Genomic DNA, 15170 nt, shown 5'->3' with positions numbered 1-15170 from the left:
TAGAAATTCAAACAAATGGTATTAATCAATTTAAAAAAGAGATTTGGAAAGATCTGATAAAAGAGAATGAGTGGGAACTATAATCTTCTCTGAGTACATCAGATCTGGACATTCTATTTTAAGTTTAAATTGCTGCTTCAGCATCCAACTTTCAATTTTATATGTAATGCACATCTCAAGTTTGTTTTCTTTTTTTTTTCCCTAAATATATTGGGTTTCTTGGGTTTCTTGGTTAGTTGGTCAGTGGGTATTTTTTCACTGGGTAAAAACTCAGATTAGCAGGAGAAGCAGTAATAGGGGATCATGGCATAGGATATGATAAGACCAAGTCTGGGTTTGGGAACACCTAGGGTATTCCTTGTTTCAGCAAATCCCATTTCTGCTGCAGGAAGCCACACTAAGTTTTTCGGCTGTTGGTGGCAGGAGGGGTGTAAATAAAAATGTGAGGTAGTTCTTTCCACAAGAGGGAAATATTTGTCTACATAATATCCCCGCAATGTCAGACAAATTACTAGAGCATCTGCTTGCTGTCATCTGTAAGCAAAGTCTTCACTTGGTAGTAACTGAACTTGACACATCACGAGCTAGTTGCAGTTTACAGGCCCTATTTTCTGATCCAGACATGGGAAAAAGACATTAAACTGCCCCTCTCCCCCACAAAAAAAAGCCATGAACCATAGAGACCACCAAGTACAAGAATTGCAAAGGCATAAGCTATAAGAAGCATATAAGGGAGCCGGTGAGAGCACATAAGGAGTAATTTGCCAGAACTTGGGCACAGAAAAGGATAGCCTGGTGGGGGATAATTTATAGGATCTGCTTCCACAGCTGGTCACCTCGAAGGTTAAAAAAAAAAAGAAAAAAAAAAGATTTGAAGTTCTAGCAGGATATAGAACACAGCCACAGAGTCCATATAAAGGACAATAAACACAGAACTATATTACAGGTTAAAGAATAGGATATCCTAAGAAAAGCAAGAGTTGCCTGCTAAAACTTTAGTCTTTCTTACTTAGAATCTGCACATTTACGCTGAACTAATAAAAAAAAAAAAAAAAGTCAATTGTAGCTGACAATGTTTGCCTTCTAAACAACTCTCTCCAGGCTACCAGACCAAGAATACCACCGGAAATAGATCAGGAGTTAAATTATAGTTAGAAAAGGGGAGAAAAGTAAGGTAGGACATTAAATTTTTATTCTGAAATTATCTCTGGCCACGACAATAAAATGTTAACAAATATTCACTGAACAGTCTTACTCCTGTCTTCAGCTGTACAATACATACAGTATCATAGAACTGGCCACTAGGATTAAAATCCACCAGAACATATTTCATGTTAAGTGGCGACAGCAGCATCTCACAGAAATGTTTACATACATATATACACAGTCCACATTCAACCATTTTCACATATTTTCAGTACACACAGTTGCAGCATATTACAGTCACGTGTCTAAGTTGTTGCTCGATAAAAACCCAAGCCACTGCCTAGACATAACTGTAGCAGTTGAGCTGAGTATAATTACAATTAATTTTATCTATGTCCATAGCAGAGAGATGTACAAGCCCCTAAGAAACAGAGTTGACAAATACTTTTTTTTTTTAATGCTACCACAGCATTATGTTGGGCGATATTAAAACCTTTACCAACCAAATCAGTTTTTTTTTTAAAAAGTCTTCTGCTTACCAGAAATACTCTTGATGAAAAAAATTACAAAAATGAATGCTCTCTTTTAAAATAATTCACACTTTTAAGATTCCAATATGGCCCAATGCTACTGATGCCTGAAGTGTTGCCTAACCTCCCGATGGAGTCCTTTAACACGACTCCAAACCACCCATTAAGTTTAAAAGTGGCTTAAGTGCCTTGCACCCAAATTGTAAAAATCCCTGGCCATCCGTACTAGAGCCAGGCACATAGAAAAGGAATGCACTTTGGTTCATACCAAATGCCCTGGGATTAATCACACTATAAAATTAAATGGTTTGAGGTAAATTTTTACAAATACAGTTGATTTTTGTCTAGTGTTAGCATAACAAAAAATATCATTTAAAAAATCAGTCTGATGATAAGATACAACAAAGATCGTCTTTAACCCCTTAAACATAGGAATTTCCGGTGTAACTAACCAGTGGTTACCTTTTTCAATGCCTGATGATGATTTACGCCTTGTGGTTTCTATTAAGGCCTGTAAGTCACTAGATATTTAAGACAGATGTATCTTTGCAGAGGTGGGTTCCATCCTTACTGCCTGGTATTCAAAGAGTTAAAGAGGCCAAAAAATGCATGCCCTACAACATGGCATTCAGAACAAAAGGCACATTGTTAATTAACACTGAGGGCACAATTTCTCCTCTCCTGTCGATCTGCACTGTCCTGCAGCACGGTGCTGTTCCACTGCTGGAGCAACGCACTCAAGTGGTCATGTGCGCTGTGGAGGTGCAAGAAACGGAGCCAGATGAGACTGCAACCAAAGACAAGACACTGTGCTATTCTGAAATCTGAAAACAGCTCAGACATCCCTAGACAATGGTAACCTGTGAGACCAAGGACTGTTTCCAAGCCAACTCCTAGTAGCCTATTAGAGCCCTTCATTTATTTAAGATCACAGAGATGCAACTTTTTTTTTTTTTTGGACATTATAATTAAGCTGGATTTTTTTTTTTTTTTAAAGCAGCCCTATCACTAAACACTGAACATGGTGGCTCTTGTGAATGAAGTAAATTTCACTTTATTTCGGGGGTGGGGGTGCATAGCGCTGCACATCATAGTTTGGCTTAAAAGTTTCCGGTTACATTTGTGAATATAGTCACAAATGCACTATTGGCATCTTAAGAACCAGTTTTATGTGGTGGGGGAAAGACAAGCAGTATTAGTCCACTTATAAATTTTCACATGTATTTTAAAGGGAAGTTTCTATTAATGGCAGGCTCAGGTTCATATAAACCTAAATGTGAAAAGGAGGATGGATATGGAAGAGGAGCATCGCAAGGGAAAAACAGCCTTTATGGGTTTATTTTAATGACCTAAAGAAGCTAACCATCATTCAGAGGCTTACGGTTTTACAAAGCCACCATACTGAGTCTTCTACTTCTTATGCCTTCAAGTCACAATTTTAATAATAAATACACAATCTTTAAATTCTATAAGCCACTGATTGGGGTATCGTCACATGAGCATCGTTTTAAAAAGCAAGTTACTAACATATTATTGCACTTCCACAGATTACACAGAAATGTGTACGATATGCTAAAGAATTTGACTAGGGGAAAGAAGCTATAATTTCTAAATACAGAAGTACAAATTAATTTATCAGTGACACCCTTAAATAGTAAAGCAAATATCAACATCACTATCTTACTAATAAGCTAATCTTATTACTGTTTTTTGGCAAATATCTGTAATAGTTCCTGAGCATTTTTCTCCACCAACTGACAAAGCCTCAAGATAAGTGTTTTGTTCCAAAAACTACTTTTTTTTTCTTTTCTTCTTTAAAGTAAGAGAAACTGTAGGACTAATGTTAAAAGAACTTAACCGGAAACTTTCTTGGCCTCGCTGGGGACCATGCTTTAAGTACTTGTAAATCAATTTACAGGCAATACAATAGTATCTGTGCATATAAAAGAGTATTTATCCTAATTTATACTACCCAAAACCTATTATCCAAACAGGCAAAATCTTTCTATATTAAATTGCACATACCAAAAAAATTTCTTCCACGTGCCTTGAAATTGATAAATATCACTGCTCATACATTAGTGATAAAATACTGAATTTTTCACTTTGAAAATAATTATTATTCAGAGACGAAAATATTCTTTTGCCTAACTCTCAGTTACTTTCCCAGGTAAAGTGTCATTCCCACAAAAAACAATCAGTGCAATCCAAAAGAAAGTAAAACAGAGGAATGCAATTTGTGATTTTTCTAATGATGCAAGAAAGTCAAACCATTTAACTTGAGATTGAACTTTTCCTCCTTTACATTGGTTGTTAAAACGGGTCTCCTTGAACAGTCACAATGACTTCTGTTCAGCAAGAGGATTTTCAGCCTTCTTTCTTTTTAAAGAAAGAGTTGATGCTTTCCCAGGCTAAGAGAACCTTACAGTGACACCTGCAAAGTGTGAACTCACTTTAATTTGCTAGACCTTTGGAACTGTGGAAATCCCCACCTTAAGTAGCCAGGCTGCTGTTCTTTTTTAAACTGGGATATGAAACAATGGTCAAAAATCACAGCTGAAATGTCTCTCTTCTGTATTAACAGTCTGGGATATATATTTGAAGGGGGAAAAAAAAAACACCTAAATGCAAGCAACAGATGTGTGGTAAAAGAGGAACAGAGAGGAGAAAAGCAAAGAGGAGAAACAGTTCATGGAATACATTTCTATATTTAGGTGCAAAACCAAGTCCGTGATCTGAGGCTTCTTTACAAAACAGCTTGCTGATCGTATTAGAGAATGTGAAGGAACACACACGTTTCCATTTATCCACCCAGGTGTGCTTGGCCAGCTTTTAGAAAGTCAGAGTGCTAAGTGGGCATTTGAACTTGGGGATGTCGTGTCTGTTTGACCACTGGTTTAGGGAAAAAAAGTCTCTACCGTGCAGTTCTCTTTAGAGCGTCAGTGTTGTCCTGACTGTTCTCCTCCCGCCCTCACTACCACCCACGTAACTTAGGGGAAACGGAGGCAGGACATGCTACTCCTGTGTGTGAACCTGGAGCATCGGTGGGGCTGGGGGGGGAGGGGACCTTCGGGAGCAATCACCTCGGGGGAGGGGGGGAATATAATATGAACCATAAAAACAGTGAATGTCTTTGACACCAATCTGTAAATGCGCAGCAGTCATGAAGTAATCAATGGCCTGCCACTGATGTTTATTACTCTGCCACACTAGATACAGTAAGGCTCATCATACTTTTAGAACACAAAAACAGTTTCAGGAAGTATAAAAACTTAAAGCATTGTCCCCATGTATTTTATAAAAACAAAATGAACAACTTTCTTACATTAAAATAAGTGCTGAAAAGATACAAATGAGTTGAGTTATTGAGCAAATAAAAACAGGTCTGAGCTACTCCTTTTCAACCCAGTAAGGCTCAGCAACGTCGTATCTTTCAGATTACCAGCATCAGGGGACTCAGCTCAGCTGACAAGTTTTGGCAACACTGTCCTCTGCTGAATATTCCCATTGGCATCTGTCATCTGTGCCAAATTAGTCCTCAGTTTGGAAGCTGAGCTGGAAGGTGGAGGTAACTTGGAAATGGATGTGATAGCACCAGTGCTCTCGGTTATCCTTTTCACGGACGTCTTCTCCCCTGTCGGAGGCTTTGGCAGCCGCCTCCGCAGCCAGGGATGCCGTAAAGCCTGGCCAGGGGTCATGCGAACCGCAGGATCCCATTCTAAACACTGTTTTAAGAAGTCCAGGAAAAGGGGATCGTCACACCCCTTCAGTGCATTCCCCCACTCCCGGCTCTCTGGTGGGCCCCTCAGTTTCCCCCTCCGGGAACGGCCTCCGTTGAGAACCACAGAGCCGTCTGAGAGTGTCGTGACAGTGCAGTAACGGGGATAACCCTTGGAGCTCACAAAATTTTTGGCTCGTTTGGATGCATCCAGCAGTTTCTGGGAGGGCATGCCCAATAGTTCAATCATACAAGCCAGCTGGTCCCCTTCGTCTTCCCCAGGCAAGAGCGGGTAACCAGTCAGGAGCTCGGCTAAAATGCAACCCAGGCTCCACATATCGATGGGCATGCCGTACCTGGCGCCCAGGATCACTTCCGGAGCCCGGTAGAAACGGGACTGAATGTACGTGTAGACGCGCTGATGCTCGTAACAACTGGAGCCAAAATCGATCACTTTAATACCACTTCTACCCTGCTGCTTTAATAAAATGTTCTCGGGCTTAAGGTCACAGTGAATTATTCTGTTCTTGTGCAAAGCATCCAAGCACTGCAGAATGGAGTGGGCAAACTTGCGAACCAAAGGCAGGCTGAAGCCCTGGAACTTATTCTTCTTGATGAGCTCGTAGAGGTTCATGCTCAGCAGCTCGAACGTCATGCAGATGTGGTTCCGGAAGGTGAAGTTCTCCAGCATGTGGATGACGTTCATGGTGTTGTCCTTGTCCTGCTTCCGCAGGTGCTCCAGGATCCGGATCTCCTCCGCTGCCTGCCGGTGGAACCGCTTCTCATTCCGCACCATCTTCAGGGCCACGTGCTGGTGGACTTTGTGGTCGTAGGCCTTGACCACCTGCCCAAAGCTGCCCTTCCCAATGACCTTGAGGACCTCGTACCTGTAAGCCACGTGATCGTGGGGCACCTGCACGTAGGATCCCTGGTCATCGTCGTAGCCCCCGTTGTTGGGCCCACCTGTCATGCCCTGGCGCTTCTTTGCATTTGGACCCAAGAAATATATTTCAGGGTAGCTGAAAATCTCGTGGTGTTCAAAGGTGGTTAGTTTTTGCATGTATTGCTTCATTGCTTGTTCGGGTGTCATGGGGGTGGCTTTCACCTTCCCCATGCCTTCCATAGACTTCAGAGACGTGGAGCTCCCCTGCCGTCTGTGGATGCTCTCCAGCTGCCGCTCGGGCACCACCGGCAATCCCGCTTTACCCACTGTTGTAAGCCCATTTGGTTGTGTCGTGAGCACTGTCCGCTTGTTACTATTATCCTCAAACAGCTGCTGAACCTGGATCTGTCCGTGGCTGTGGCTGCCGACGTGTAAGTGATCATTCATTGTGTGCTTACTGCCGCCAAGCTGGAATTCAGAAAGCAAACGTGAATAGGATGGAAGAGGTGTGTCTGTTCACATGGGCTATTTTATGGGTCGGCCCCCGCCCCACCTTTACGAAATCCGGTTTGTTTGAATCTCCAGTCAGAGTCAGTTGCTCTAAATGGAAAGAGCTGTACACCCAGGAGGGACCTCACGAACACCCTGATGGGGAGAGTGGACAGGACGCCGACAACCTCTGATAAAGGAAAAAGATTACACGACTTGGTAAGGCTACGAAACTTGGGATCCAGAAAAAAAAGACCCCACGAGCGCTTACACCTAACAGACAAGCAGTTTGCTGTACATATCCAGGATCTTCCGAGCAGTTCCCTACGGAGGCGGAGAGCGTCTCTGTGCCTTGTTCGCTAGCCTCTACCTAAGATTCAGCACAGGGCCTGGCACAGCACAGGTGTTCCATTCAACCCACACAGCACCCAGTGAAACAGGATGCAGAGAGCATGAACAGGTAGTCCGTGTGCTGGCTCCCCCTCCTCCGGAATACAACCTCCTTCTCACCGCAGTTAGTAGCTTCTTCGTTACCCCGAGGGCAGGGACCACATCTGTCTTGTTCACTACCCTTCCTCCAACGTCTAGCTAGCTCTGTGTGGAAACACTAGCATCTTCATTCTCCTCGGCCTCCTCTACTCCTTGGAAAACTGACCACACCTAGGAGAGAATGTATGAACCGCTGGCAAAAAAAAAAAAAAAAAAAAAAAAAAAGTATGCACTTTCAGGCTTGAAAGATTCCCATGTAGATACGCACTGTAGCATCCTGTAAATCCCTAATCTATTTTTAAAAATGTCTGGGCTTCATTGACTGTGATGACCATTTAAGGCCATTCGGCGCAACAAACCAACCACCACACAGTTTGGGGCCTTCCTTTGGTCAATGGCTCAGCTCTCTCCACAATGTATTTCTGTGGGCTGCTGGGATACCCGGCTTTCCAACAAGGAACACAAACTAGCGACTTCTATTTCAGGCACACATGCCATCCCTGAATATTCCTGTCTAAACAAAACTGATGGTGCAAGCCAAGGGGCCCCCGGCCTTCCACTGAGAATCTGCTGGGGATTTCTTTCAAGTATTATTATTGCAAAGATGTGAGGGAGGGGCGAGCACTGGCAGCCAGGATCCCCTCTCAGTTCGGAATCCTCACCAGCCTCAGACAACCACCCCACAAGTCTTAATGCATCCTGCTGGGTGATTTTTATATAAAACCTTAACGATCAATTCCTCACCTCCAGCCCATCTTATCCGCTCAACCAGTATCAGCTAAGGTCTAGCCACGCAAGTGGTAGCATCCCTGCCCTTGAGAAGCTTACAACCGATTAGCTGAACTCTTTGGCCGTCACTATTTTTTCTCTTCTCCCTTTCTGAAGCCTACCTTCGGGGCTCTATGTCCTACCCAAGGAGTAGAAGCAGTTTGTATGTGTTAATTCAGCAACTTGGGAAGTGGTGTGGAATCACCTCGATTCCAAAATGAAATTTCTCAGTAGCAGACCAAGACCTTTGAATTTTCTTTAACTGACACGCCGCCCGCACAGTGATTATTTGAGGAGTGAGTTTTCTCTCTGCTTGCTTCTAAAACAAAGCAGAAGACAGTACAGTCCCTGGGCTCGTCTGAAGTGTGATTTCATAGATAGAGGGATTTTACTTCTCAGACTTCTAGTCAAACCCTTTTATTAAAGTCACAGATGATAATGATGCTAAGTGAACTTGTGTCAGGGCAGCTGGACGGGTTATTTTATCCCCATTCGAAGGCAAAAGCAGAACAATCTATAAAAATGGAATCAGGAAGTCCATGAGTATATATATAAAAGTAGTACAGGCTTGTCCACTGCTTTTGTTCCCAAGCCCGCTCTCTGCACCCCGCCCTCCCCACTGTGGTCTTTCAAGCACCAGGAAATACAAGGACCTGAAATTCGAAATATAGCTCACGTAGAGAACCATTCTCTTCGGGGTGGAAGTGATTCAGAAGAAAAACCTACATTACCAGTATGCACAGTACAAAAAGCAGGAGGCTTCACTAGGGACAAGATTAACCTCGGGGCTTTAGCAACTCCTAAAAAGACAGCAAAGCAAAACTTTCTGAGCATCCAAAATTCACTCCAGTTTCAGCAACGGCAATCTTCATGTTGTGCACGATTTAAAATATAACACACAAGTTTATCGACCAACACCGAAGAGAGTTCAACAACTAACTGGATCACCTCCCGTCTCTCCAACCGCCTCCGCTGGGTCTTCTCAGCCGTCTCAAGGTCTCAACTATTAGTAGGTGAACTAACCTACCCTTGGGTGGCTTCAGGGGTTCCCCAGGGTTCAATCCTCAACTCTCCTGGCTTCTCGCCTCCCGTAATTCTCCCCGGCCGATCCTGACCACAGCCGGGGCTTCAGCAACCACCCAAGGGCTGGTATCTGCTGCATCTGCCACCTACAGCTGGGGCCCGCCCGACCTAGGCTGAGTCGGGGACTCTCGTGACCAACTATAGACCCGTGGCCTTTCCCACAAGCAATTCAAACTGAACTCCTGATCTTCCTACCACAACCATTTCCTCCTCCCATACCCTCAATTTCTGAGAAACAAGAGGCTTCACCTCCACGTCATCACTCAAGATTTACATCTGGAAATCCTTCTCAACGTCTCCCTCACCTCCTTAGTCCCCGCTAGGCCCTGTCCTCTCTCTCCATCCTACTCCCGCTCCACTGACCGGGCCTCACAGCCCACTCCTGTTGGGCTAGAATTTCCTTCTCGGGCTAGAATTCCTCAAATCTCTTCTCTCCAAAGTACTTCTAGAATGGTCATCGAGAAGTGTCAGTCTGACGGTGACCTCACTTCCGCTCAAGGCCTACAGCTATACCCCGTTTCCATAGACAGTAGAAGAATTTACAGGCCAGGACACCAGGTCCTAAAGTATAGCACATGAAAGACCTGAGGCCTTCCTTACAATGTCATCTACCACTGCTACAATTCTCTCTGAGAGTTACAAAGCTGGGTTCCCCAAACCTGCGGCAACACCATGCTCCTTTACGCACCTCTCCTTTTTAAGTAACCGTTACAAGTCAAGGCATTTTCCTTAGACACACAGGTAATGAATCTCAGCTCTATCACTTACTAAATGTGTGACCTTGGGCAATTTACTTAATCTCTCTGAACCTCAGTATGCTTGGCTGTCAAAAGAAGGCAACAGAGTTTCTCATGAGGACTATTTGGGTTAAGTAAGGCAAAATGTATAAAGTGCTTAGTAAAGAAGAGCTATTATTATCCTTTCCAAAAGCTGCTGGGAATCTCCTCCCGAACCATGTCTACACAGTAAACTCCTTCTCAGCCTTCCATGTCCAGTTCAACTCTCATCTCTTCCATGAAACACAGGAAAGGCCCCTTTCCTCCCTTGTGCTTGTAGCCCACCGACCGACTGTTAACATCTACTTCATCTTCCCTTAAGTGCTGTAATACCTGAGGTACCCACCTGGCTGTGAGCAATACCAGGGCGGGGTCACCTGTTAATCTTTGTAAGTCCCTATTAACACAAACCCAAACATGCAGTAAGCACTCAGTAACTATCTGCGGAACGGAAGAACAGGTGTCAATAAATCCTTGCTAACTGATACCTCTCTGAGTTCTGCTTGGGAACTACCTTTGCACCTTCACAAGGAAACACGAACTTAATGCCCAGGGAACTGGGAATCGTCCCCAGTGATCCAGGTCACAAGATGGTAGGCTTGCAGTGCATCAGCAGAGACTTTAAAGGCAAATGAGAGCCAGTAAAAAAGTACCGGGGGCAGAGGCATCAACTAAACCCCCGAAAGCCATGGATGGCATCTTAAAAACTCTCCAGATGTTAAGGGGATTCAGTTGAGAGGCTTTAGTAAGGAAGGCCTTTGATCTCAAGCACTGCAGACTCCTAAAATCACAACGAAATTCTGAAGCACAATTAACTGATGATTAAAAAAAAAAAAATAAAAGGGAGGGGGCAGCTCTAGAAGAGCCACCCTATTTCCAGAACACATTTGCCAGGCCTACGTAACGGTAAAGATATTAAAAACCTCTTGGAGTCTGACAACCTGGCTTATTCCTATTTGCCACTGCCTACCTAGCATGGCTGTCACATTTAAAAATATACACAGAACGAAGGCAATTGTTAGAAATGTACAATCTATGGGTTCAAACAGGCCTACAAAAGCCTTCTCTGACCATGAAATCGTTTAGTATTAAAAATTATAGAAGGACAGTGGTCTAACCAGTTGGGTAGTTTAAATCTCTTCCAATAAGAAAGTGGAAAATAGCAGATACTTCATACTGTGCTAACATTTTGGAGCATTTAAAAACTTCCCTGAAGTCATCTTAGAAATGCAGTATAGTGTTATGGGAACAGACCTGACTGTCAAAAGGCTGGATTTTAGCTGCTCCTCAAACAGTCTGTGTGACCCTCAGTCAAATATCTACTTTTTCTTCAAAATATTACTATTTTAAAAATGAAAAAACTCATTCTTTCTTAATCCCAATTATTTTATAAAGGTAAAATGGTAACCGGAGACTGCTTTAGTCATCAGAACAGTTATGAAAGTGAGATAGGGATCCCTGGGTGGCGCAGCGGTTTGGCGCCTGCCTTTGGCCCAGGGCGCGATCCTGGAGACCCAGGATCGAATCCCATATCAGGCTCCCGGTGCATGGAGCCTGCTTCTCCCTCTGCCTATGTCTCTGCCTCTCTCTCTCTCTCTCTCTGTATGACTATCATAAATAAAATAAAATAAAAGTTTAAAAAAAAAAAATGAAAGTGAGATAATACTAACACTTGGGAATTTAAAAAAACGTATATCATTATCTCACAATATCAAAAGAAAAAAACTATAGGAATCAAGACGGTTACTGGGTACACTCTTAGGACAAACAGAAATAAACAAAATGACTAAGTATACAATAATATATCCATGGAGGCAGGGAACAAAAGGGCAATGGACGAAATAAATTCCAAAGTTCATAATCTTTATAAGCACATATTTACCCACCTACTGTATCATGACCAGGGAAAATATGGGCAAGCTTCTGTGATAAGATCCCTTTTCTTATCCTCAATACCCATCCCTCCCGACCATTTTAAAACTGTTCTTCCCAGATATAACTGCTGTGGAATTAAAAAAAAAAAAAAAAAAAACACCCCATAAAGCACCTGAAAGACATATGGACGTACGGATCTGCAAAGGTTCCTGCATTTATAACAAAACGAACACAACTTCCTAGGCTTAGCGGTGTCAAGCAATATGTTGAAGGTAGGCTCAGGAGGGCCTGGGCTTTCACTCCAGCCTTGATACGAAGTGGCTGGGGAGTCTTGACCAAACCAGTTAACCTGTCCGACTGCTACCTCATCTGTAAAATGAAGGAGTAGAACCAGATAAACACTGTGGTCTTTTTAAACTTTCCTGTTCTAGGAAATCTGCAATGTCGTACAAATCAAAGCTAAACCACAATAGAAAACGAACCTCACACTTTCAAAACCAACTCCGATGACCAATAGCATACTGGAATTTTAACTGTAAGCTCAAGACAGGTAAACCAGTCCGATACTGCAGCAAAATACAAGCATCCATTCCTGGGAGTCCTGAGAAGGCCCCTCACATCTGTTCATTTCTGGGCCACCTCAAGCTGTTGCTCCAGTGCATACCTTCTGTTTTCTCTAATTTCATTACATATTTCTACGGGAAAGGCTCTGATCTAGTAAAGCCCACTTTTGGAATCCAGGTGCAAACCAAGTACTTCTTTCCCAGGTCACACCAAGTCACGTGATTACATCCACACACGGGGATGGGGGTGGGGGTGTGGAAGCGGATGCTACGTTTCCAAATTGTCAGATGATTCCAAACCAAACCAGAAACTCCTAAAAACCAATGGCAATTCCTCAACTAAAACGTCACTGTAACAGGAATATTCAGCCCTAACATATGGAATCCACCAGCCCACCGACAGATTCTCTTCCACCATCAACATGTAACACAGATCAGTTAACTTCTGTGTAGTGAATTCTTAGCCCCTGGTCACGTGGGGGAGGGGGGAGCAGGTGGGGGGGGAGAGGGGAGAGAGAATGACTAACAACAAAATGTTTTCCTACACAACTTGTGCATATGGGTCCAGGTCTAAGGGGGGATACTGCACTGGGGCCATCCTCTCACAAACTGTCTAATAAAGAAGTTTCCACGTACCCCCTGACCCTCAGAGGTGCTTCTCTGTAGAGCAGAAATGGCCTTTTCTACAAGAATTCAACTTGCACTAGGCAAAGCCATATTCCCACCAAGCATCCCTTACACAGAACCACCTTAGGCCGTTCTTCTGGAGGATCCAGTTGCAAGTAGGACCTGGGGAAGCACGGCCTGCTCCCCAAGTGCGCACCTCCTCTAAGGGGCAGTCACCTTCCAAGGGCGATCTCTGCGAGCTGAGAAGAGGTACATGCCGAGGTCAAATCCAGCCGGCCAATCCGCAGCCACAGGTCCCACGGTGGGTGGTGGGTGGTGGGCTCTCCACCCACCCGGGGACCGCAGCACCTGCCAGGTAGGTGCCCTTCCCTTCTCGCTTCCAAAGCAAAGGCGGCTCTTTCCTTCTGAATGATATCCAAGCGGGAGAATCCTACAGGGGTGGCTGGTTGTTTTGACTGCTGCTGTGGCTCTTATTTCTGTTCACGTTAATTACAATTTCTGCTGTGCTCAAACCTGTAGCGCTCATAAAACATGCTTCCACACGCGGGGGACAATTGGCGGTGCTCCCTGCTGGCTGGAGCCGGGCCTGGGAGGCTCTTTGGGGGATCGATTTTCCGGGCAGGTCGGCCTGACTGTCCCCTAACACATATCTGTTCTATAAATACCCACTACCCAACGTGGGGGGGGGGGGGGGTGGCGGCTGGGGGATGTTTATCCGGTCAGGGAAAGGAGCTCTGGGAAGCGAGGAGGGGGAAAAGAAGGAAAGCAGCGCGGAGGAAGTTCCGAGGAAGAGGAGCCGGGGTGGGCGGGCTCCGGAGGGGAAGCGAGGGGCCCAGGCCACGAATCTCCCTTTGTGGCCGCAGCCCTGCGCTCGCCCGGGGTGCACGGGGTGGCGTCCGAGGGGCCAGGAGCCAGGGGCGTGGGGACCCTCGCGTCCCGGCGTCAGAGCCGCACTGCCCCGAGCCTGGGCCCGCGGCCCTCCCCGCCCCTCCCCGCCCCCCCGGCCTCCCGGGGGCTGGGTCTCACCGTGTGCGCCGCGGCCGCAGCGTTGCCGGCCCGGAGAGGCGGCAGGGCGATCGGGGAGGGCGGGCCGGTCCCCACTCCGCTCCGGGGGGCCCCCGCACCGAGCCCCGGGGAGGCCTGCAGCTGTCGCACGGCGCTGTCCCCTCCTCGGCCTGGGAGCCACGCGCGGGAGGAGACAAAAGAGGGTCAGGGAGGGAGAGCCACCGGACCCCGACGCCCCGCCCCACCCCTCGGGCGGCGAACCCCGCTCTCCCCCGGGAGGGGGCCGGACGGTGCGGCGGGCCAAGCGGGAGGACGGGGGCGCCGGGCCCCGGGCGGGGTGCGGGCAGCTGCAAAGTTCGGGCGGGCGCCGGCGCGGGAGTTCGCGACCCGCGGCGCTGCCGGGCGGGCGGGGAAGGGGCTCGCACCGCCGGCGGGGGCGCGGGGGCGGGGCAGGGGGCGCGGGGGTGCAGGGCCCCCTCGGAGGCGCCCCGGGCCCGCGCGCAACAATGAGCGGGGCCGCGGCGAGGGCGCGCCGTCCTCCCGGGCCCGCCGCCGCGCGCACTTCGCTCGAGGTCCCGCGGGCGCCCCGCCACGAGGGCAGGACCCGGGCGCGCGGGGGCCGCGGGGGCCGCGGGGCGGGGGGCGGGGGGCGGCCCTGCTTACCGGTCGGGTAGGCGGCGGGAGCGGCGGCCGAAGGTTTCCTGGTTAACATGGCCGCTGGAGCAGAAAATGCATTTCAGGGCCGCCGCCGCCGCCGCCGCCCGTCCTGCCGCTGCTCCTCCCGGCCGCCCCTCCGCGGCTCTCCGGCGCCTCCTCGCCGCCTCGCGTCCGCTACAGCCGGCCCCGCGCAGCCCGCCGCATCCCCGCCGCCCGGGCCCGCCGCCGCGAGCGCCCCGCTCTCCTCCTCGCCGCCGCCGCCGCCGCCGCCGCCGTCCTCTTCCTCGGGCGGCCGCAGCACCCCCCGGCCCGTGCACATGCCTCGCCCTCCCCTGCGCGCCGCGGGCCTCCCCGAGTCCCTCACATGGGGCGCGGGGGAGCGGGCTGCGCCGCCTGCACCGACTCGCTCGGGAGCCTCCCCCGGGCCCGCGCGCGCGCCCCCGCGCACACTCGCACTGGCGCCCGCGCGCCGCCCGGCCCGGGAGGACGGCCCCGCCCCCGCCCCGCCCCGCCCCGCCCCGCCCCCGCCCCCGCCCCGTCCCGCGGCCGCCGCAGGCCCCG

At 47.8% G+C, this 15170-nt stretch overlaps 1 protein-coding gene across 6 annotated transcripts; it reads right to left on the bottom strand.

Moving 5' to 3' along the window:
* Positions 1-1170: 1170 nt before the first annotated feature.
* DYRK2 (dual specificity tyrosine phosphorylation regulated kinase 2) lies at positions 1171-14800 on the bottom strand. Of its 6 annotated transcripts, none has more exons than XM_077913754.1 (3): positions 14616-14800; positions 13974-14122; positions 1171-6745 (listed from the first exon to the last, which is right to left on the bottom strand). In XM_077913754.1, exons 1-3 carry the CDS (start codon positions 14662-14664, stop codon positions 5138-5140), a joined length of 1806 nt encoding a protein of 601 aa, XP_077769880.1. In that variant the 5' UTR covers positions 14665-14800; the 3' UTR covers positions 1171-5137. The 6 variants fall into 6 exon arrangements, with proteins under 6 accessions (XP_077769880.1, XP_077769882.1, XP_077769883.1 ...); XM_077913756.1 differs by lacking the exon at positions 14616-14800 and adding an exon at positions 6831-6956 and having other exon boundaries at positions 13974-14075; XM_077913757.1 differs by lacking the exon at positions 13974-14122 and having other exon boundaries at positions 14616-14757.
* Between the last annotated feature and the right edge of the window lie 370 nt (positions 14801-15170).

Source organism: Canis aureus, chromosome 11 (assembly GCF_053574225.1).
Source record: "Canis aureus isolate CA01 chromosome 11, VMU_Caureus_v.1.0, whole genome shotgun sequence".
Classification (NCBI taxonomy): Eukaryota; Metazoa; Chordata; class Mammalia; order Carnivora; family Canidae; genus Canis; species Canis aureus.
Note: the sequence above shows the minus strand (reverse complement) of the source record. Positions and strands in the feature narration are given on the sequence as shown.

Coding starts and splice junctions, on each gene's coding strand:
- DYRK2 (XM_077913754.1), bottom strand. CDS start 14,664: ATGTTAACCAGGAAACCTTCGGCCGCCGCTCCCGCCGCCTACCCGACC. Junction 14,123..14,615: donor TCCCGCCGCCTACCCGACCG/GTAAGCAGGGCC, acceptor CGTGGCTCCCAG/GCCGAGGAGGGGACAGCGCC. Junction 6,746..13,973: donor CTGCGGCCGCGGCGCACACG/GTGAGACCCAGC, acceptor TCTGAATTCCAG/CTTGGCGGCAGTAAGCACAC.